Source organism: Salvia splendens, chromosome 1 (genome assembly GCF_004379255.2).
Source record: "Salvia splendens isolate huo1 chromosome 1, SspV2, whole genome shotgun sequence".
In the NCBI taxonomy this organism is placed as follows: domain Eukaryota; kingdom Viridiplantae; phylum Streptophyta; class Magnoliopsida; order Lamiales; family Lamiaceae; genus Salvia; species Salvia splendens.
In genome coordinates, this window is record NC_056032.1 from 16,118,005 (window position 1) to 16,142,765 (window position 24,761).

General features: G+C 41.9%; 1 protein-coding gene and 1 long non-coding RNA gene across 2 annotated transcripts; one reads left to right on the forward strand and one right to left on the reverse strand.

Moving 5' to 3' along the window:
- Positions 1-680: 680 nt before the first annotated feature.
- On the reverse strand, positions 681-6,567 carry LOC121744127. The gene is made up of 4 exons (XR_006038488.1): positions 6,124-6,567; positions 5,963-6,020; positions 5,287-5,385; positions 681-4,863 (listed from the first exon to the last, which is right to left on the reverse strand). It is a non-coding gene; the product is annotated as an uncharacterized LOC121744127 (long non-coding RNA).
- An 11,369-nt stretch (positions 6,568-17,936) lies between these two features.
- On the forward strand, positions 17,937-20,736 carry LOC121796713 (putative serine/threonine-protein kinase-like protein CCR3). Its single transcript, XM_042195507.1, has one exon. The coding sequence runs from the start codon at positions 18,113-18,115 to the stop codon at positions 20,459-20,461; it is 2,349 nt and encodes a 782-aa protein (XP_042051441.1). The 5' UTR covers positions 17,937-18,112; the 3' UTR covers positions 20,462-20,736.
- Positions 20,737-24,761: the final 4,025 nt, after the last annotated feature.

The following is a 24,761-nucleotide window of genomic DNA, read 5'->3' on the forward strand; positions in this document are numbered from 1 at the left end:
CCAATATAAGCTTACATTAAATTGTGGGTTCAATTTAATTAGTAAAAATCTAATTGGGGGAGCAGTCTGGGCCCAATATGAACTATTAGAAATAGGAGAATAAAGGAGACAGAAAACACAATTAATTAAGTGGAGAATTTCCGTCCTCCTCTCTGTAGAGAAAGGGACGATTTTTCTTAGCTCTCCTCCGTGAGAAAGTTCTGTCTTCTTTATTCGAGTCCTACAGTTCAGGACACTAGTCAGAAGATCCGTGGTCTAGTATTGAATATCATCGTGGAGAATCAAATCGATAATTATAAACCGTAAAATTCATGTTTAGGATTTATATTTTATGAGCATGAATTATTTGCGTTCTAGCATGCAATTCTGTGTTAACATGTGAATTGATTAATCACATAATCGGTCAAATATATCTGATTTATTTGTTTGTACAATTCTTCACAGCTGCTGGGCAAGGGGCTCCAAACCCCAACAATTGATATCAGAGCTAATTTTTGGCCCAGATTATGTGGATTAATTTCATGTAAAGTGAATTGCTTGAATGCATGAATTTCTTCGTTCATGATAAATTCATGGTACACATCTAACGGAGAATATACTATTTACGTGAATCCCTTGTTCGATTTGTGTTGATTACGTGTTTATTGATATGTGGTTACCAAAGTTTGGTTTTGTAATCATTACGTTAAAATTAATGATTTGATTAACCTTGAATATAATTGGTATCGTGAATCAATGCGAATCAATTTCATTGTGGAATCAATGCAAATCACTGCTCTGGCCGACAGTCGTGCTAATCGCCGGCTTGTGGCAGCGGCAGCAGCCACGTTGGACAGCGGCAGCCCTGACTTCGGTTGGGGAAGTAGCCGCGGTGTTCCAGGTAACGGAGGGCAGGCGTCTATTGAAATGGGAGCGAGCCGGCGACTGTGCAAACGAGGGCAGCAACGGCAGTGCGGACAGCGGCTTAACTCCAGTAGCTCCGACGCCTTCGTGCAAGGGAAAGGACGCCGGGCGAGTCCTTTGGATAGCGTGTCATCAAGATATCCAAACTGGGGCACGCTCAATGACCTCGGCATCAAGCAATCATGGGACATCATCGTTGAGGCGGGCCATCTCACACATTTGTTCGCAAGAAAGTTCGGGTCTTACAAGGCCCTGACGGTAGAGTTCTTCACCACACTTAAGGTGGAGTACTCCGAAAAGAGGATTAAGTCGATGTCTTTCCGACTTATGAATGAAGTACATGACCTTACCGTCGAAGAGTTTAATAAGCTCTTCCAGTTGACGGAAGAAGTTGAAGAAGGCCTTCTTGAGGACCCTCGGCCTGCGGACTACAGGAGAGACGAGTTTTGAGGAATGATCAACAGTGAAGCGGCTTTCAATCCATCTAGAGCCAAAATCAACGCCATCAAACCCAGTGCTGAGATATATGGCGAAGGCCCTAGTCTACCTTGCCTTTGGCCACAAGGAAGCAGGAAGCATTTCAACAGAGGCTATTATTGCTGTGGGGAATGCTCAGCCGGAGAAGGATCAACATGGGTCACTACATGATTAAGCATTTAGATAGGCAATCGAAGAAGACGACCGAAAAGCTTTGTTGTGGGGGAATACTCAAGAAGACGGACATTATAATGGTTGATAGCCGGGGTATGGGGTATTTCAAGATAGAATCAGGGATATGCATCAGATTCACCGACCCGCAGCTCTTCGCAGTCGGAGGACGGGGTTACAAATAAAACTGGAAAATGAACTCCCCAGTTCATTTGGAGAAGATCGGAAATGATCCCCATCAAGGAGAAAGTTCTCCAGACGCTTGGCCGGTCTTCATAGGTTTACCCATTTGCCGCAGCCTCATATCCCCGAGGAACCTCTGCAAATCCATGATGCGCCGGCGGCCATGGATGAGGAAGGTGATGAGATCGGATCTGAGTTTGAAGTGGGTCAAAGTAGTCGGCTCAAGAGGAGTAGACCGTCCAGAGATAGCTATATAGCGGAAATTGCTGCAGGAGTACGATCGCTTCAGGAGAGCCATGATCAGCAGGAGGCCCGTTGGAATCAGGCGAACGCGGAGGTAGTGGCATAGAGAGGCGTAGTGGCATAGAGAGCCCAGTGCGACACCCGGTTGGATAACTATGGGAACCGGCTTGACCACTATGGGGAACAACTTCAGCACCTGCACACTCGGCTCGAAGCTAGTGATGCGTCACAACAGGCTTTCTACCAGGCATACTACGCGAGGTTCACGCCGCCATCGGAATAGACGTACCTCAACCATCCACTGCTCTTCAAACTTATTCTATCATCTGTCTTGAATAAGTTTGGGGGTTCTAAAGTGGATCGGTTGCTCCTTTCCCCCACTTGTTTAAGGAATATGTTTGCTTATTTGGTATCATTTGGTGTAAGTCCCGCCTGTGGAACTCGAATATAGATGAATGTAAGATAATTTGTGCTAAACAATGAATTGATAGTTGATGATGATAATTGCTTTGTCTTGATAATTTTGGTTAGAATAGTTAGGGACGTGCGTGATCAATTTATTATTTAATTGAGAGTGAAGTGTTTGTCTGCTTGGTCAATCTAAATCCGGCGAGATTTGAGCCACATATGTTGTTCATGTGATTTGATTACGTACGTGCTTTTGTATCTAGAACTTGCCCCTCGTCATGTCAAGTCTATATAGTGGATGTGAACTTAAGAGATGAAGTTAGGCATTCTTTGATTATCCTCAAACCCATTTTTTTGCTATGAGGGCTAACTAGGGATTTACGAGGGTATGAAGATAATTAAAGAATGTGTAACTTCATCTCTTAAGTTCACATCCACTATATAGACTTGATATGACGAGGGGCAAGTTCTAAAATAAAAGCACGTACCCAATCAAATCACACATGAACAACACATGAACAACATAGGGCTCAAATCTCACCGGGTTTAGCATTGACCAAGCAGACAAGCACTTCACTCACAATTAAATCATGAATTGATCACGCACGTCCCTAACCATTCTAACCAAAATTTTCAAGAAAAAGCAATTATCATCATCAGCTATCAACTCATTGTTTAGCACAAATTATCTTACATTCATCCATATTCGAATTCGAGTCTCACAGACGGAACTTACACCAAACGACACCAAATAAGCAAAAATATTCCTTAAACAAGTGGGGGAAGGAGCAACCGATCAACGTCAGAACCTCCCTAACTTATTCAAAACAGAGGTAGAATAAGTTTGAAGAGCAGTGGATGGTAGAGGTACCTCTATTCCGATGGCGACGGGAACCTCACGTAGTATGCCTAGTAGAAAGCTTGTTGTGCTGCATCACTAGCTTCGAGCTGAGTGTGCAGGTGCTGAAGTTGTTCCCCATAGTGGTCAAGCAGGTTCCCCATAGTTATTCAACCGGGTGTCGCACTGGGCTCTTTATGCCATTGCCTCCGCATTCGACTGATTCCAACGAGCCTCCTACTGATCATGGCTCACCTAAAGCGATCGTACCCCTACAGCAATTTCCGCCAGATAGCTATCTCTGGACGGTCTCCCCTGCGGTCTACTCCTCTTGGGCCGACTACTTGGACCCACTTCAAACTCAGAGCCGATCTCATCACCTTCCTCATCCATGACCGCCAGTGTATCATGGATTTGCCGAGGCTCCTCGGATATATGAGGCTACAGCAAATAGGCTGGGTCTATGAAGACCGGCCTAGCGTCTGGAGAACCTTCTCCTTGAGGGGGATCATTTCTGATCTTCTCCAAATGAGCCGGAGAGTTCATTTTCCAGTTTTCTTTGTAACCCCATCCTCCAACTGCGAAGAGCTGCGGGTCGGGGAATCTAATACACATCCCTGGTTCTATCTTGAAATACACCACACCCCGGCTATCAACAATTATAATGCCTGCCTTCTTGATTGTTTCCTAGTCCAGTACCGAGGGTCCTTGATCTTATGTCCGATTGTAAGCAGACTCCGAATTTATAGGCCAAAGCCGCTACTATTCCCCCACAACAAAGCTTTCTGATCGTCTTCTTCGATTGCCTCTCCAAATGCTTAATCATGTAGTGGCTCATGTTGATCCTTCTCCGGCTGAGCATTCCCCACAACAAGAATAGCATCTCTGTTGAAATGCTTCCTGCTTCCGTGTGGCCAAAGGGAAGGTAGACAAGGACCTTCGCCATATATCTCAGCACTGGGTTTTTGATGGCATTGATTTTGGCTCTAGATGAATTGAAAGCCGCTTCATTGCTGATCATTCCCCAAAACTCGTCTCTCCTGTAGTCCGCAGGCCGAGGGTCCTCAAGAAAGCCTTCTTCACCTTCTTCCGTCAACTAGAAGAGCTCATTAATATCTTCGACGGTAAGGTCATGTACATCATTCATAAGTCGGAAAGACATCGACTCAATCCTCTTTCCGAAGTACTCCACCTTAAGTGTGGGGAAGAACTCTACCGTCAGGGCCCTGTACGACCCGAACTTTCTCTCGAACAAATGTGTGAGATGGCCCGCCTCGACGATGATGTCCCAAGATTGCTTGATGCCGAGGCCATTGAGCGTGGCCTAGTTTGGATATCTTGATGGCACGCTATCCAACGCCACCAATGCATCCCATTTCTTTGATTCAACGCCGCCAATGCATCCCATTTCCGGAGTACTCCACCTTAAGTGTGGAGAAGAACTCTACCGTCAGGGCCTTGTACGACCCGAACTTCCTCTCGAACAAATGTGTGAGATGGCCCGCCTCGACGATGATGTCCCAAGATTGCTTGATGCCGAGGCCATTGAGCGTGGCCCAGTTTGGATATCTTGATGGCACGCTATCCAACGCCGCCAATGCATCCCATTTTAGAGCGTTTGGGGGCCATTTGATGAGTACCTAGAATGAGGAATGTTAGAACAAGATTGTACTCCATAACATAATGAACAATAAAGCATTCAAATTCCGCCAAACTTAAGATGCTTCAAGCACTTGTATTGGCTAATCACTATCAAAAAGGGAGATAGAGACTATCCATATGCATACCATATAAACAAGCAAGTAAGGCAAAAGCAATTGGGAAGATAGACTCGATTCCTACAATTACTTTCATATTTTTTTCATCAGCGCTTCGATGGTCCGGTTTACGAAGTGAGCACCTTAATCAAGTCGCAACGACAATTGCAAACTGATCCACCCGATCAGTTATATTTTTATATTAACTTGATCTATATCTCTCCCTTTCCACATATATTAACACATTAGCACCAACAAATAGTCAAGAAAGGATTACAACAATAAAAATAAATTTATTATGAATACCTGGAAGAAAGAAGCCTACAATGGGTCAAGACCAGTGTTGCCAGGAGGGACAACAACATCAATTTGAGCGACCAAACCAACACGAGCAGGTGCTCCAACCTGTAGGAGAAATTTAGAATTAGAAAAAACTACATTTAAGTGTTTAAAAGATCACTAAAGCAAAGTCTTATTTCTTGAAACCCAGTGTTATATATCACATGCCATTACACTTGCTTTAACTATTCATATATCAGCTATGCGTGTATCAAACTTTTTCAAACTCACAACATGAACTTTTACAGGTCCATTCATAGAAAACTATCTTTAGTCACCAAATTCAACTAGATCACAGCAATTACTATGTCAAGTCCTCAAGCAAATTAATCAATCACGAAATCAAGCAATGTATAAGTTCTTAATTAACTGAAACCATTAGAACAGAATAAGGAAATTAAAATAATTACGCAAATCAATGCAAAATCATGACAGAACAAGCAAACACCACGACTGCTTCATCAATCAAATGCAAAATCCAATCCTGAGTGAAGACTGTAATATTTAAATACAGTATGTTGGAATACAATTCAAGACAATATTCAAAACATATGCAGGTTTTAATCTAGTCATTGAAACTCAGCTACAAATAAATAAATCAGCAAAAGCGTGTGACAAAATATAAGATTTCCAAGAAGTTCACCTCGTATTTGGCAAACTTCCTTCACGTCACCCTGGGTGAAGATCAATCCAACGTTACCCTTTAAAAAAGTAGCACAAATTAAGAGATTTGATCTATTTCTAAATAAAAAATGATACTTAAAAAAACATAAGAAATGTCAAACGACGGAATAAAAAACTCACAAGGAGAGGGAGCAGGTTGAGAATAGACTGATTCCGGTCTTCTCAGCGTGGAGCTTCATCATATAGTGTTCTTCCCCATGAGAACCACGGAATCGCCTCTCAGGCCTTTCCTGATGTTCTGGAGCTGGGTTGAACCGACGTTGTCGGCAAACACCACCAGAATCTGGGTGTACTCATCGATAAATTGGCATAATAGGCTAGCTTCTTGTCGCTCTTTGACAATTTAGGCGCCATTTCTTTTGAACTACAAAAAATGTCTAATTCACAAAACCCTAGAAATGAATAGAGGAGGTACAAAAATGAGGGCCAAGACGGAGCAGCTGTGGCTGAGTCAAGGCGGACAGTGGCGTCGCCGTCACTTTAACCTCTTAGATTCGGATTTAGGGATTTTTGAGCAGAGACGGAACTAAACCCTAAAATGCTGGTGAGAGTTATTGGGGATTGAATTTGGGTTTATAGGATCAAATTGCAAAACCGAGTGGACAAATTGGGCTTTATCGTTTGGACTTTTGGATTGGGCTTCTTTTGTGATCACAGTTGCTGCTGCTCTGTTATCAAATTGGGCTTTATCGTTTGGACTTTTGGATTGGGCTTCTTTTGTGATCACAGCTGCTGCTGCTCTGTTATCAAATTGGGCTTTATAGCCTCACATAATCTAAACTGAAATTTTGAAGTGTTTATTCAGTTTTTATGGACTAGGTTATTAATCGGACTCTTTTAACTAAATATAAAAATGAAAGATATTATAATCACATCACAATTTCACTTGGAGCTATACTTGTTTACTTGCTCAGACTGTAACCAATCTGGTACGGATCAATTATAAACATGAACCATTTTTTCAAAATTAATTTTTCTTAATTAAATAGATTCCTTAAATCACAAACTTTGATTGTATATAACCACTATTCAATTTTTATTAGTTATTTCGCTTAAACTGATAAATTATATAATCGACAATATTTTAAATCAAGAATTAAAGCCAAAATTAATCAATTTCGATTATTGGTTAATTCATAAGCCGGCCTTAATTGCGACCACGACTTTATGAACCACCATGGTTTTCCACACTTCAATATAAAATTGACAGCCATTCATAAAAAAGGGGGGAAATTAACAAACATGATTTAAAAATGAAATACTTTCCTTAATTATCTCCTGGATATCAGAAATTACACGAAGACAACTTAGGTAAGTACTACATTTGTATGAAAAATTTAAAAATTGTACTACATATATATATGTCTCCGCGCCATCTGAAGTGCTACCATTCTGGCCCAAGATTTAGAATGTAAAACAAGAATGATTAAACTTCTTACTTATTGGTTTATTTACATTACTGATTTGATGATGATCCACCAGAACTCGGTCACTCGGTTGATTATGTTAATCAGGAGTATCGTGAACATGTGAAGGATTTATCGTGCTTGTCAAAGGATTTATGCAGAATTGTTATTGTTGACAATAATCCATTTAGTTTCTTGTTGCAACTAGAGGTGCCCACGGTTCCGGAACCGGCGGTTACGGTTCGGAACCACCGGTTCCGGTTTTAGAAATTGTTGAACCGGAATCGAACCGCGAGGGTGTTTTGCGGTTATGGTTCTGGTTCGAAAACCGTCGATTTCGGTTCCGGTTCCGAACTGGCGGTTTTCCGACTGTTTTTTACACTTTTTCACGGTTGCGAACCGCTGTTTTTTTGTTGTTCCGACTTGGTTTCACTCTTTTTCGGTGATTTTTTGCGGTTCTGGTTTGGAACTGACGGTTTCGGCACGATATTGGTTTGGAAATTTTTGAACCTGAACCGAACCACGGTTAAAAAATCGATGGTTTCGGTTCGGAACCGTAACCGATGGATACGGTTTCAGTTTTAACCGCCGGTTCGGTAAACCTTGGGTAGGACTAGTTGCAACCATTAAATGGCATCCATGCATACCATTTTCTCGTGGACAACCTCATGGAAAATACTGTTTCTTTGATTGGAGTCTTATCATGTACTATTATTGGTGGAGCCAGCTTATGTCCGAGCCCATATTGATCAATCGTAGCAACACTTTACCTTGTCATGTAGCTGCTTTTGTTTAGCAAAGGGTGACATGTCCAACTGAAGCCATATACACAAGGGCGGATCTATTAAAGGCATAGTGCCCCCTCATATTTTCTACTATATTACTAATTATAAAATTTATTTCTTTTAATTTATCAGTAAATGCTCCTCTTCAAATTATTAAATTTTCGTTTGCCTCCGTGCAAATTCCCCCTTTTCACTTTCAATAATTAGGCACTATATGGGATTGTTTATATTTGGAGATGATGATTTTGTTTCGGATAAAGTAAGCAATCCGTGTTCATAGAGGCTGTGGAACAAAGAGAGAAGAGAGAGATGCACTTTTTCTGCTCTCTGTTCTGTCCTATGACAGTAGACCACTTTCTTTGTTTGCACAATAAAATTATTATTCCTCACACCAATCATCTAATTTCGTAACAGTATTATTTCTACCGAATGATATGATGCACGTGAGTTTACAGATTTCTGAATATACAAGAGGAAACAAACAGCTTTTCTGAATTCTCAATTCTCGTAAAGTGTACATTTATGGTTCCACATGTCTCTTTTTGTCTACGTGAGCACCAAAATGCATTTGGAGCTAAACCAACTTAAGAATTTGGTGTATTTAGTGCAACAGCTTGGGTAACTGGGTTAGGAAAGAAAGTCTAGTTTGGATTCTTTTACAACATTACAACAGTTATCTACTTAATTTTTTAAAACTATTTCCGTTAGTATGCCTTGCACATAGTATAGTTTGTCGCTAGTCGAACGGGGTTCTCACAGTCAGCGAGTCAGAGGGCGACGCTCCCTTGGCTGGGGTCCAGGGGGAGGCGCCCCCGGCCCCGATTCTATGCTATGTTTCTGTTTTATGCCTTAATTGTTATATTGTGCATAACCCGTCGTCTGTGTATCTATTTATATAGAAGTAGGGCAAGCAACTCTGTAATCTAAATACAATTTTTTCTCCGTTCCCCGCCCGTGGACGTAGCCAACACAACGTTGGTGAACCACATAAATTTTGTGTCTCTTTACGTTTCTGTTTGTCTCGATTACATAATTGTTCTATTTTGTCGCAACAATTTCCATGCAATATATTGACGATTAGAAGAAAATTGGTATGGTACAAGTAGATGTATATCTTGAGTTTTGAATTTGGCTGCATTTAATTTTAACACATAACTTGTGGCATTTAAAGAAAAAAGATGTAACGATGTATGTGAAGTAGAAGCAATAGCATTTGTTATCTTGCAAGAAATCTAAGTGACAGCTACTTGAGATTGAGATGGGTTATGTATACCAAATATATTTCCAGCTTTTTGCATGTGAATATTCAGAGGATCCATAACCGTGCTCTTTGGTAAGAGCTCGGATGTGGGCTCGGACCCACTTTTATTAGTTTTTTACTCCATGCTCTTCCCCAATAGCACAACACTCACATCCATGCTCTTCCGCAATGACATGCTCAAGGGTCCCACCATTCCATTATTTAATTTAAATACTTCAATTACTAAAAATATTTTCACAATATTAAAATGCATTAAAAATATCCGATACCATTACAAATTACTAAAAAATAAAAATTACATAATTAAAATCCTAAAAATTAAAAATTACATAATTAAAATCTTAAAAATTAAAAATTACATAATTAAATTCATAATATTAAAAAAACACACTACCCGTGGTCGAATTTCGCCTAAATGTGTTTGATTAGGTCTTCTTGTACCTTAGTGTGGATTCTGGTATCGCGCATTGTGTGTCTTGTTTCGATCCTCTCGCCCACTGTCGTATGCACACTTCAGCGTGGGGGAGACCTCGCGGTTGAGCATCCGGCTTCATCCTCGTCGTAAAAGTTAGCCGCTCTCGGTCCTTCGTCAGCTATAATCATGTTGTACAAGATAATACACGTGTACATGATGTCGGCGAAATTCTTAACGTACCACAGCCGAGACAGGGCCTTCACAATGTTGAATCGGGCTTGAAGGACCCCAAAAGCTCTTTCGACGTCTTTCCGAGCAGACTCTTGACACTGCGCAAAAAGAACCCGTCTCGGGTCTTGCGGATTGCTGAACGTCTTCACGAAAGTAGACCACCTTGGGTAGATACCATCGGCGAGATAGTAACCTATGTGGTATGTATTTCCGTTGACGGTGAAGTCGATCGCCGGTGCTACACCATTCAAAATATCACTGAAGAGTGGTGAAGAATAGAGCACGTTCATGTCGTTGTTGGATCCGGCAACACCGAAATATGCATACCAAATCCATAGGCCGTAGTCGGCGACCGCTTCAAGGATAAGGGTTGGGCCTCCGCCTTTGTGGCCGCTTAAGTATTGCCCCCTCCAAGCAGTCGGGCAATTCTTCCACTTCCAATGCATGCAGTCAATGCTGCCAAGCATACCGGGAAAACCGTGGATTGTTTCGTGAAGATGAAGCAGCCGTTGACAATCTTCGGTGGTGGGTGCCCGAAGGAATTCGTCACCGGAAGCAGAACGAATGTCGTCGCAGAAATTTTTGAGGCATGAGATTCCAGTTGACTCACCCACACGCAAATACTCGTCGAAGAGGTCAGCCGTTTGCCCAGTAGCAAGTTGTTGGATGGCACAAGTACACTTCTGCAAAGCCGAAAGACTTTGCCGACAGGTTGCGTCTTTACTTGATTGAAAGTATTCAACACGGGCGGACAATGTGTTGACAATACGTATAAACAACCGTTTTGACATGCGAAAACGGCACCGAAAGTAATCTCCCGGAAACCGCGGCTGGTCGGAAAAATAGTCAGCAACGAGCCTTTCGTTGGCTCCCTCCCGGTCACAAGGTATGTAGCGTCGAATTGATCTAGTTGGTCGAGGAGGAGGGGCGGGGGTGGTGGCGGAGACATAGGCTTCATAGGCGACACGATATTGTTAATAGTATTCTTGTTCTTCGCGCTCCGCTTCAGCCATGATATCGGTGAAATCCATTTTTAGAGAGGGTTTGAGTGAGAGAGGAAGATGTAGATGAGTTGTATGAAAAAGTATGAATGAGAGATAAATTTGATGTGAAAAATGGATGATGAATGTGTGTATTTATAGATGATTTTGAGGTTTTAAAAAATTATTAAAAAATCAAAAAATGGTAAAAAAACGGCTATATTTTTAAGAATCTGAAAATATATTTTTTAAAATTTTTGGTATTATTTCCGATTTTAAAAAAATAAATTCCAACGGAAAATCCGTTGGCGAATAGAAACGCGCCACGTCGCCTGCTCAGCGACACGGACGAACTCGATGCATCGAGCCACGCCGTGCCAGCGGCACGGACGCCGTCCGTCTCAGCGAGCACCGTTGTGGATTCTCTCCGTTGTTCATTACAAAACAAATACAGTACAAAACTCTATCAAACTGCCTCTTTTATCGGTAGCGGACGAATGATGATGACTCATCTCAATTTCGTTGCAATACTTCATTCATAATCATTCTTCTTCTAACTATTTAGTCCAAATAAAGAATATAAACACATGTATATTTGATTTAAATTGAGGAATTATGTAGCATAAGATATATACCTTTTTCCATTTTGAATATACCAATATTTCAAATTTTTTGAACCTTTTTTTCCATTTGAAGACAATATAATGTTATCGTATATAAAATTTGATTTGCCTATGATATTTGTATGATATATTTTAATTTAAAAACAAATATAGTACTTCATCCGTCCCAAAAGAATATGATGCATTTAGAAAGTGCATATCCTTGTGGAAAGGACTTAAAAGGAAATAGTGCATAATGAAAAAAGTTGACAAAATTAGAAAGTGCATTCCTTGTGGGACGGACTAAAAAGAAAATAGTGCATATTCTTATAGAACGAATGGAGTATCATATTTATATACTATTTCAACTATTATAATTATAAGATAAAAAGTTATGTATCAGAAATGTATTAGACAATACTCCATCCGTCCTTAAAAATTTGTCACTTATTTCCTTTTTTGTCAGTCCCTAAAAATTTGTCACCATTCACTTTTATCATTTTTAGTAGTAGACCATATATTCCACTAACTCATTTTCACTCACATTTTATTTTAAAACTAATATATAAAAGTAGGACATACATATCACTAACTTTTTCAACTCATTTTCTATTATATTTCTTAAAATTTGTACCGAATCAAATGATACCAAATTTTAAGAGACGGAGGGAGTACTATAATCTATTTGTCACATAATATTTATTATTTAGAGTGAACTGTAGATAGCATATAAAAGTAGATTCTATATTTAAGCTTCTCTCCTGTACAAAAAGGACACTACACAATTAAATATTTTGGCATGAACTTTAGTGCTCTACATAATTTCAGTTTTAGTTTGTTCGAGAAAAATAACGTTATCACCAATTATTATCAATGAAAAAGACGAAGAAAGTGAAATGAATTAATAATTGGTCAAAAAAATCTAAAAGAGTTGAGTAGGGTTCGCCTTCTTTGAACTCAATTTTAAAGAATTTACCTACTCCCTAGTAAATTTAAATACCACCTTGATATTTACATCGCTTGACGTTACTCTCTCCGTCCACCAAATATTGTCTCACTTTAATCTGGCACAAATTTAAAAAAAATGTAATAAAAAGTGAGTTGAAAAAGTTAGTGGGATGTGAGTCATACTTTTATACATTAGTTTTATAATAAAATGTGATTATGAATGAGTTAGTGGAATACATGGTCCACTCCTAAAAATGGTAAAAAGTAAAATGACACAAATTTTATGGGACAGACAGAAATAAAAAAAAATGGGACAAACTTTCAGGGATGGAGGGAGTATTTTACGAAATAGGTATATTGCATAAATACCAAGTTTCAATTAAAATGAAGCATTAAAGTTAGAAGCTGATTCTCATTTTTCGAATTATGCCTGAATATATTTTGATTTGTCATTTTATATTTCATATTTTAAGTTGAATTTTATAAGATATGGAGGTTATACTAATAACGTTCTATTTAAAAATAAACAAAACATTCTATTTAAAAAAATAAGAATCACTTGACATTATACTCGTGCATGAGATGAAACAAAATAAATAAGATATTGCTTATTTAAAATCTTCGCAAGTAGGGATATCAGTGTAGCCCGCAACCCGTGGGCTGGCCCGAATAGCCCGCAAAATTTATAGGGTTAGGGCTGAAAATTTCTAACCCGATAAATTTACAACTCGATTAGCTCGTACCTGATTAGCCCGCAATCCGTTAGGGCCAGACCCGTAAACCCGATAAAATATTTATTGTTCTATTTATTTGACTATTAATTCGACAATTCATTGATTATTTTATTAACCTTCAATTTTATACTATTAAATATGCAAATTATATATTAAATTTTTATTAATATACTAATAGATAAATAGATTAGAAACATCAAATTCACTAAAAAAATTATTTAAATTTTTAAAGCATGCTTTAAAATTTCTTTATATTTATGTTTTATTTTGTACAAATTTCAAATATTAGTATTTGATTATGAGTTTAAGCATATATCTCAAATTTATCATAGTTAAATGTTTTACATTTTATAAGTATAACTAATTTTCATTACTATTTATTGGATAGATAGCATATTAATTTTATCAGTGGTAATCCGATTAACCCGCTGAGCTAGTCCAAAACCCTAGCTTTTAGGGTTATGATTTCTTATAACCCGACTAGTCACTAGCCTGCATCCGATTGGCAACCCGAGTAGTGTTGGCCCAAAACCCGCTGAGTCAACCCGTTTGACATCTCTACTAACAAGCAATTTAAAATCTTCGCACGGGGTGTAATACTAATATTGCACAAATACCAAGTTTCAACTGGAATTGAAAAAAAAAAGAAAATAAAGTATTTGAACCCAAACCGAATAATATTAATTAAGTTTGCTTACTCATTCCACGTTGTAGGACGACAAGGAAAGTTGTGGTATACTCAATGACTTCATTAAACTGGGCTATAGTGAATTTATTATATAGTGAATTTATTATATTTATCTTAAACTGACCACCTAAATATATAGTGAATTTATTATATTTATTTCGCATTATTTTGCTACACTCAACTACCATATCCTTCATCTCATGAAATTAGTATTTTTATGTCTTTTGATTACTAACTGTGTATGTAACTTAACCTCGAAAAACCGAACACTAGAAGACGTATTTGATATTTGATGAGTACAAGAAGTTAGCTCAATACACAGAACTAGAAATATGAATTTATTTAACATTACAAAATTATTATCCAGGAACAAAATTCAGTCTCAAACTAATTTTATAGTACTCCTTAGAGTGTCCACTATAGGGAGCCCGCGGCTATAGCCGTGGGTTGGCGGCTATAGTGGGGAAGTTGTCCGGAGGGCGGGCGGACAACATTTGGGGGCGGTAGGGGTGGCGGACGCTGGATAGGCGGGGTTGGGGCGAGCCCGCGGCTGGGGAGAATTAGCAGGGGGCGGACAACCGGCGCGGCGGATTCAATTTCGAATTTTTTTTTATTTACTTCTATAAATACCACTCCCCACCACCTATTTTTCACCATTTTCACAAAATCCATCCACTCACTATCTACACAACCACTCTCTAAAAATGCACAGAGGAGACGACTAATCACCCGACTCTCAGGAATCGGGCTATGGCAGCAATCCATCACATCCGTCTGGCTATCCTTCGTTGTATAATTTTACCGGTTTGCAATACAACGAATATTCGGCCCTAATTACCTCGTTTTCTATTTATTTACACTGCGATTATTTTAATTACAAAATTTGTGGGCTATTGGAGGTTTCAACTATAGTGGCGGAAATAGAATTTTGGAGCTGTGGACAACAAAACTGGGGTTATGGACAAAAACTGGGGCGGGGCTATTGGGCGTGTCCGCCTTATAGTGGATACCCTTAAAAACCGGTTTTAGAATTGTAAGAAAGTAAGGGTGTCCACTATAAGGCGGACACGCCCAATAGCCCTGCCCCAGTTTTTGTCCATAGCCCCAATTTTGTTGTCCATAGCCCCAAAATTCTATTTCCGCCACTATAGTGGACACCTCCAATAGCCCCCAAATTTTATAATCAATTTTCATTTTTAAATATTTTTTAGTTTCAATCAAGTTTAATTTAAATAATCGCAGTGTAAATAACTAGAATACGAGGTAATTAGGGCCGAATATTCATTGTATTGCAAACCGGTAAAATTATACAACGAATAATTAAAATAAAATACAACTACAAAACTCCGCCACCGTCTACTCGGTGTCGGAGTCGGCTTCCTCGTCTTCTTCTTCTTCTTCTTCTTCTTCTTCTTCTTCTTCTTCTTCTTCTTCTTCTTCTTCTTCTTCTTCTTCTTCTTCTTCTTCTTCTTCTTCTCCTCCTCCTCAACTCTCGCTGCTGCCGGCCGCGGTATCCCAGGCGCATTATCAACCAACCCCAGTCGACTCTCAATCCGAGTGATGAGCCTCTTGTAGACGTTCTTGACGTACGGGTCAGTTTCCCCTGCGTATTTGCTGCATACGTCTTGCAGTTGTTTCATCAACTGCACGTCTATGGTATTGAACAAAACCTCGTGGGGTTGCACCGTGGGCTGTGGGATTGGGGCGGATTGGTGGATGCGCGATCCGGACGCGCCCGCCGATAGGCGGGAGCCACTTCTACCCCCTCTGGCGCTGCGGATAGAGGCTTGTTGTCCCATGGGCCGTCGTCGCCTAATATGAGTATCGGCTGGCTCTTCGACTTGCTCGTCGGACTGCTCGAACTCGTGCGAGCCGCTTCCACTGCTGTAGTCGCCGGCAAGGTTGTGCCTTGTGTGCTTTGGCCCAGGAGCTGTTTCCACCTCGTTCGCCACAATCGACCTGAATTTCGGACAATCCGCGAGGACAAGATACTCTTCCCACAAGGTGAACTTCGGCCAGCCCTCCGTGTGGTATTGGCCCTCAGACAGGTTCTTAACATCTGCTGCGCTGCGGCCACTCTCAGCGTGGCGAAGGTTGTTCTCGTATATGGACGCGAACCGCTTGGTCGCGCGTAGAATCCTACTCCACTTTTTTCGGAGCTGTTCTGGGTCGCGCCTCTTGGCGCAGGCGGGTTTGAACTCCTCGTATGCAAACATGACACGCCTCCAAAAGCTCCCCTCGGCCTGATCTGTGCCCACCACGGGATCTGAAGTGATAGCATCCCAAGCCTTCGCCACGGCAATGCTCTCGTCTTTGGTGTATGGCTTACCCCGGTTGGACCCAGAACCAGAGCCACCGCTACCGCCAGTGCCACTGCCCTCGCCACTCGGAATGCCGGCCCCGCTGCCCGTGCGCCCACCGACGTGGCCGGTGCCACAACTGCCTCCTCCGCCCCGACTGCAGCTACTTCCTCGGGTCGGAACGGGCGTTTCCACCCGTGATGCCGGCGTATCTGGGATGCCAGAACTGAGCAGACCCATCATAGTATCAAACGCGTCTTGATCTGCCTCGGTGAACGGAGATTGGCTGGCTTGGAAAGGGGAACCCGGACGCGGCTGGTGAAGCGTGTCTAGGTTGGGTCTGTAATCTCCAAATGCGGAATGACTCAGATTCCGCTGTAAAGGTGGCGGAGTTGGAGAAGACCTCCACGACTGCGATGGAGGTGCGCTTGGACTCGATGCCCACGGTGGGGGAGATTGATTCCAAGTCCAAGGCTGGGACGGAGGCGCATATCCGCCAAAGCTCGACGGCTGAGAAGCATATCCGGCAAAACCCGATGGCTGCGAAGGATAGCCCGAGGGGTTTGATGGATTTTCGCCATATCCCGATTCCTGAGAGTCGAGTGATTCGTCGTCTCCTCGGTGCATTTTTTAGAGAGTGGTTGTGTAGATAGTGAGTGGATGGATTTTGTGAAAATGGTGAAAAATAGGTGGTGGGAAGTGGTATTTATAGAGGAAAAAATTTTTTTATTTCACGCCGCATGCGCCACGGCGGAACTTCCCACTATAGTCGTCGCGCCTATAGGCGCGGCTATGTCCACCCCCGCCGCGTCCTCGCCCCGCACACGGCGATCGCCCCCCCCCCCCCGCCGCGTCCGCCCCCGGGGCGGACAACTCCCCCACTATAAGGCGCCCGCCTACCGCCCCAACCCGCGACTATAGCCGCGGGCGTCCCATAGTGGACACTCTAAAGATGGCTAGGATTTTTAAACTTTTAATTTCTAAAATTAACCTAAATTAAATCAGAGATTGCATTTGAATATTCTTGTGCCAGTGTAAGCAGAATACATTCTTAGTTCTTATAGTACATTGTTACTTGCATATTTGTGATCTCCAGACTTAAAATAATATCAGACCTCTTTAAACTTTGATCGAAAATTAAGTATTACTACCTTTTATATGCTAACTAAGCATTTGGTAATATATTTGTTAGATATTCTGTTTGTCCCATTTAAGATTGGATACCTTAAATAACAGAAAATAGTTGAAATTGTTAGAGCAAAATATAATAAAAAAGAAAAAGATAAGAGATAATTTTTTATATACTCCTATAAAAAATGAGAAATAATTGAGTATAAAATAAAATAAGGGATAAAATAAAATGGTACTACTAGATAATTTAAGAAGGTACAACTTAATACAGAATAAAATAAGATCGAATTAAATACGTTGATTCAGAAAACAACTTGTTTAGAATGACGTGAAAAAATAGATTCAACTTCATTAAAAAGATTCGTTTGCTCTCGAAAAAATAAAAAATTCAATACGAAAAATCCAATAATTTAACAGTTAAAACCTTATAATCATTAAAACCCCCTAAATCTAAACCATAGGAGTTAGAAATAAGTGTACCAAACTGTAAAACGAAGAAAAAAAGGCCAGCAATGAAATCGCACACACAACACAACTCCTCCCCTTCTCTCTCACTTTCTCTCTCTAGAGAAGTAGACTAGTCCATTCTCTCTCTACGAATGAAGGGTTGCTGCTGCAAAATTTATAGATGACGACGCCTTTACCAGCCGTCATCGCCGCCTTTCTATTAATCCTCTTCGCCGTCCGCCCTCCTCCGCCCTCCGCCCATGCACTGGGCGGCACCATGGCCGTCGTCCACGGCTCCGCCACCACCATCTGCACCATCACCGCGCAGCCCCCCGTCCAGCAAATCCAATGCTGGCGCAACGGCCGCCTTCTTCCCCCAATCCTACCCAACACCTCCTTCGACGCCGTCGCCGGAGGTCGCAACACTCTCTGTGGCGTTCGCTCCGGCGGCTTCAGCCTCCTCTGCTGGAACACCACCTTCTCCCCGAAGAGAATCTACAACAACGCCTCCGCTCCCCTCACCGCGCTCACAATTGGGGATTCCCAAATTTGCGCGCTGCGAAACGTATCCTCCGCCGATAACGCAATCTGCTGGCGGGAAAATAGCACCTCTTCCTCTCACATTCCGAAAAATCCCCAATTCCGCGTGATTTCGTCTGGTCTGCGATTCTCCTGCGGGGTTAATGTCGAGAATAGGGTTCTGTGCTGGGGAGATGACGCGATTTCGAATTCGATACAGTCGGAGCTCCGGAATTTCTCGATGTTGGATATCCACGTCGGCGAGAAATTCGCCTGCGGTATCAATGTCACGGGATGCATAGTCTGTAAAGGCAGCAACGACACCGGCCAATTGAACACATCTCCTTTCGAAACTGCTCGCCCTTTCAGCGCGGTGGCGGTCGGCGCCAATCACGGCTGCGCTATTCGGAAATCCACCGGCGGGGTGGTCTGCTGGGGCGGGAAGGGAAACGGGCGATTTTCCAGTAAAATCACTGATGAAATTTCATTCGAATCGATTGTTGCAGGGCCTGATTTCACCTGTGGATTAACCACCAGCAACTTTTCCATCGTTTGCTGGGGCCCTGGCTGGCCTAGCCGGTATTATTCAACGGGGATTCTTCTCCCTCTGCAGAAAACCCTACCTGGACCCTGCATCGACACTGCCTGTGACTGTAATGTGTATCCCGGCTCTGAAATTCTCTGCTCTGGAAATGGCCACATTTGCGGCTATTGCGATTTCGCAGCCTCAATTCCCCCATTCCTGCAGCCGGCTGTGGTCGTCGATCGCTCCCCTTCTAGAGGTTTGAGGCGAAGTCTGTTGGTTTTCGCCATTGTTGGAACAATTGGGGGAATCGCCGGAATTGCGACGTTGATTTATTGTTTATGGCCTGGTATTTGCTTCGGGAAGAAGAAAATCCATAACTCCGTGCAGCCGACGATGACCGCCGCCGCTCCACCGCCGTCCAACAGCAGTCCGCCGTCGCGATCATCCACTCTGCGGCGGCAGGGGTCGCGGCTGATGAGGCGGCAGCGGAGCGGAACTTCCTCCAAGCACGCGGACAAGGCGGAGGAGTTCTCGTTCTCCGATCTCCTCGCCGCAACTGACGACTTCTCGCCGGAGAACAAGATAGGTGGCGGCAGCTTCGGCGTTGTTTACAGAGGGAAACTCCCCGACGGCCGCGAAGTGGCCATTAAACGCAGCGAAACGAGCGGTAAGGCCAAGAAATTCCAGGAAAAGGAGAGCGCTTTCGAATCCGAGATAGCGTTCCTCTCCCGGCTGCATCACAAGCATTTGGTTAAGCTCATCGGATTCTGCCATGAAAGAGAAGAAAGGCTCTTGGTGTATGAGTTCATGAAAAATGGAGCGTTACATGATCACTTGCACAGCAAGAACAATGTAGAAAAAAGCAGTAGCTTTATCAATTCTTGGAAGGTTAGGATCAAGATTTCATTAGATGCAGCTCGTGGAATTGAGTATTTACACAACTATGCAGTTCCCCCAATAATCCACCGTGACATCAAGTCTTCAAACATATTGCTGGACTCGAATTGGGCGGCGAGGGTTTCGGATTTCGGGCTATCGCTGATGGGGCCGGAGGACGATCGCGAGTACCGGCCGACGAAGGCGGCCGGGACAGTCGGGTACATCGACCCCGAGTATTACGGGCTGAATGTGCTGACAGCGAAGAGCGACGTGTATGGGCTCGGGGTGGTGCTGCTGGAGCTGCTGACGGGGAAGAGGGCGATTTTCAACGGGGGCGAGCCGATGAGCATTGTGGACTATGCGGTGCCGGCCATCATGGCGGGGGAGGTGGGGAGGGTGCTGGACGGGAGGGTGGGGCCGGCGGAGGGGAGTGAGGGGGACGCGGTGGAGCTGGTGGCGTACACGGCGATGCATTGTGTGCATTTGGAGGGGAAGGATAGGCCTACGATGAATGACATTGTTGCTAATTTGGAGAGAGCTTTGGCGCCGTGTGATGACAGCCATGGAAGCATCTCTAGTGGTCCAATCTCCATTGTTTCCGATTGAGACTCTCAGTAGTTTTTTTTTTTGTTTATCTTATCTCTCAAGATTCTTTTGTTTTTTGGAAGTTACTAAATGTGTGGGTATTGATCACTTTGTAGTGTAAAGACTAAAGAGTAACATGAGTTGCAAAAGGTAGGAGTTTGTAGAGCAGTCATCACCCAGTTTTTGGTTCACTTAATTTGTTCATTTTTTTCCAATGGAAGAAATAGTTACTTTTGGCGGATGTTGTTTTATGTCTTTGGATGGTTCCACTAATAATGATTCATTGACTGAATGAAGTATTTGGTTGTAGATTATTGAACAAAAACTGTTTGCATATTCAACAAGGGATTTTCATTTTTGTCGTTTTGGATAAAAATTGAGATGGGTGAATGGTTAGATGGTTGAGAGTGTAATGGGATTTGGCAAAACACAAACTTTGGTTTTGACGAGGGAGATTTGGTAATAGAGTAAAGGCAGGGATGAAAGAATGAAGCATAAAAAAGGGTGGTCCAATTTTGAGTTGGCAAATAGGGTATTAAAATGGGAGGATGCCCACAGCATATCTGATAATTGACTTCAAATGTCGCATAAAGTCCAATAAAGCCGTTTAATACTACCATGTAGTTGTGAAACGTGTAAGCTTGTAATTGGAACCATGTATCCCACCTCATTCCTGCAAAATATTACTCCATCCGTCCCATATAATTTGATTCAGTTTTCCATTTTAGCCCGTCCCACATAATTTGACCCATTTCACTTTTACCATTTTTGGTAGTGGACCCCACATTTCACTAACTCATTCCTACTCACATTTAATTATAAAACTAATATATAAAAGTAGGACCCACATTCCACTCACTTTTTCAACTCACTTTTCATTACATTTCTTAAAACTCGTGCCCGGTCAAAGTGTCCCAAATTATGTGGGACGAAGGGAGTATAAACAAAATATTGATACTTCCACAACTAGTTTAAAAATTAAATTATTCGTACTTCACTTAAAATAATTAAATTAGACTTATGTGGTGGGTCCCATCTTTTAGTCAATTTGCCCTAAATAGGATACTAAATACGGAGTAGAGTAGAGTAGAGGGAAACTACTCTCCATCGCATATAGATAATGTATACTCCTAATTTTTTTTGTTTGCCCTCAGCGTGGTTGAATCCGGTTTTCACAAAATCAGATTAATCCTCAATCAAGTATATAGATAGCCTCTTAACAATTTTAAACCTCTTAACAATTTTAAATTATTCATACTTCACTTAAAATAATTAAATTAGACTTATGTGGGTCCCACCTCTTTGCCATTTTGCCATACATAGGATACTAAATACGGAGTACTACCATGAGTAAACTACTCTCCATCTCATATAGATAATGTATACTCCTATTGTTTTTTTTTGGCCTTGCGTGTTTCGAATCGGCTTTAACAAAATCATATTAATTCTACTCAATCTAGTTTATAGATTAAGGTCAAAAGTCTCTTAACGGGGGAGATGATAGAATACACTTAATCATATTATATTTTGTCACATCATACTATATTCTATGGTTCTCAAATTTTAATAGTATTACACGTCTGAACTTTGATTGATATTGCTAGAAGAACTTTCATTTTGTGATATTTTGGATCTAAATGTTCTTCAAAAGCACTCCTATTTGGTCAATTTTCTTTACATGTTATCCTCTTTTATCTCTTTAGAGCATCCACAGTGGCGCAGACGATGGAACATCCATCTTCCGCAGACGATGAGCCTTCGAACACGCATCGTCCGCGGTATCGTCCGCCCCACTGCGGGCGACGCGGACGATGGCTCGCATTATTGTTTTTTTATTTCTTCAAAATTCTATAAATATATCATACTTCACTCTTCCATTCACTCTTCTACACTCCTCTATTCTCTCTTCCTCTATTTTCATCAATTCATAATGAATCCGGGTGATTTCCCAAATCCGAATAGTCCCGACGGATTGCCGATGTTCGGCGGTGGTGCACGGTGGCCGGGTACGGACCCTGACCAATACCGCCCATTCGACTCCAACACCTAGTACGATTCGGATTTCAGCACGGATTCGTATGGGCTCTCTAACATGGAGCCGTCCCCACCCGCCCCCCCCCCCCGCCCGCGGCATCCGCACCCAAGGAGCGGAAGAAGAGGAACAGACACCGCGCCCAGAAGTTGCCGCCTCAGGATGTGAACGAAGAATTCACCCCAGGAAGGATGAACTACAGCCCCAAAGAAAGCGTTCTTTTAACGAAGTGTTGGGTTGATATTTCAGAGGATCCGGTGTTTGCCAACAACCAAAAGCAAATCGCATACTGGGAGCACATCGCCAATTGCTACAACGAAGCCAAACCGGCAGCCTCGTACAAGCGCCATAGGGAGCAGCTGCGCAAGCATTGAGATCAAATCAAGAAGCAGCTCAATTTGTTCTCGGCGGAGTATACGAAGTGCTTGAGGGGGCAGGGCAGCGGTGAGAGTTTGACTGATGTGCGCGATAAAGCGCTTGCGTCGTACATTTCACTGTACGACGAGTTCAAACACTACTCCTCTTGGCTCATCGTGAAGGAGAAGCAGAAGCTCCAAGGAGGGATTATGCCCATATCGTATGCAAGGAAGAGGATGAAAAACACAACTACCGGTAATTATACGAGCAGCGACAGCGGCGCACCTCCGATGGACCTCAACCAGCCGATGTACGAGGATGAGAGCTCTGGCACACCGATATCCTCCCGGCGTCCCATTGGCAACAAAGCTGTGAAGAACAAGGGAACGACGACGACCTTAATGAACCCGGCCCCGACCCCGACCCCGGCCCCAGCCCCGACTACGGTACGGCACATGTATACGGGGAATTGGTGAGGGCCGCCAACTAGAGGACGTTGTTGGACACGCACAATACCCTCAGGCAGACGGACGACCCGGAGGAAACCCAATACCTCAAGAAGATGATCGAGAATCTCCAGCGCCAGTTGGGAATGTTTTAGACCAGCCTCTTTATGTGTACTGCATTTTTTTATTTCCACTTTTGTAACTTTTTTTAATTAAGTAAATGTAGTATTTGCCTTTAAATTGTGGTGTTTTTTATTTATTTTGTTTGACATATTTGCAAACATAAAAATTAAATATAAAATAGAAGTATAAAATGCTATAGAGTGGACTATAGGGCATCCCACTGCAGGTGGAAAGGTCGGAGGATAAAATGTTGATGTGGCGGAGGATAGGACGCCCCATTGTGGATGCTCTTAATTTTTTCAATGGATTATTTGAAGGGGTAGGCAGCGGAAGCGTGCGTTCTAACGGATCACATAAAATTCTAATCTATTTAGCATATTATTTAGACAAATTCTATTCGCGTAATTCTCACATGTATCATGCTCATAACTTGAATTCAAACATGCTTTAGCGCAATTAACACCTAAAACATGCTTACTATGGAGTTAGCCAATTTACCTCGTTGATTCTCCAAAGAATCGAATATAGCTAGCGCCTTCTCCACGTGAAGATCTTGAGTACTAAACCACAGATCTTCTGACTGGTTCCCGGATTATAATCTCATATCAGTGTGGGTTGATCTCACCAGAATACTAGGACTCAAATTGTAGCACCCCCCGGGAAAATTTTTGACTTTTTTTTATTTGATGGCTTATTTTCGTTTTATTAATGAGGATGTTGATTTAGAAATGCATTTTTGGAAATTGATTTCTATGAGGTTGTGTTGTTAACGATATGAAATTAATGGTTGAGTTATGTGGAATAATATGATATGTTTTCCAATGGGCGGGATTTAATTAAATAGGATCATGCATATTTGTGCCAGTTACCTTATTCAAATTCTTTTCGGCATTTCTATTTATTGTAAGTAATATCTTCTTTCTTGGATTTATTTAATTATTTTGGGATATTTATCCAAATTAAATCCAAAACCAAAATATTCTTATTTATTTTTCCATGATTTTCGAAATCTCCTATTTTTGGGAGAGGAGAAATTAAGTATTCTATAATTGATTTCTTACTTATTTCTTTCCATGAATGAATTGGAATATTCTAGCCAATCTTGCCTTACTTTATTCTATTAAAGATTTGGAAATTTTTCTGGTGGGAGGAACCTTAAACCACACGCCTACTTCTCATTATTTTTGGAAGATTTTACAAATTTCTCTACTCCGTATTATTTTATTCTACTCCGTGAAATACCAAATTAAATCATAAGCTAATTAAATAGCTATGATTTTAAAAAATCCTCCCCTTATTTCTCCCCATAATTCACGCCTCCCTCCCCACCAAATCTCTCAAATCTTTATTTGATTTATTCTCC

Coding starts and splice junctions, on each gene's coding strand:
- LOC121796713 (XM_042195507.1), top strand. CDS start 18,113: ATGACGACGCCTTTACCAGCCGTCATCGCCGCCTTTCTATTAATCCTC.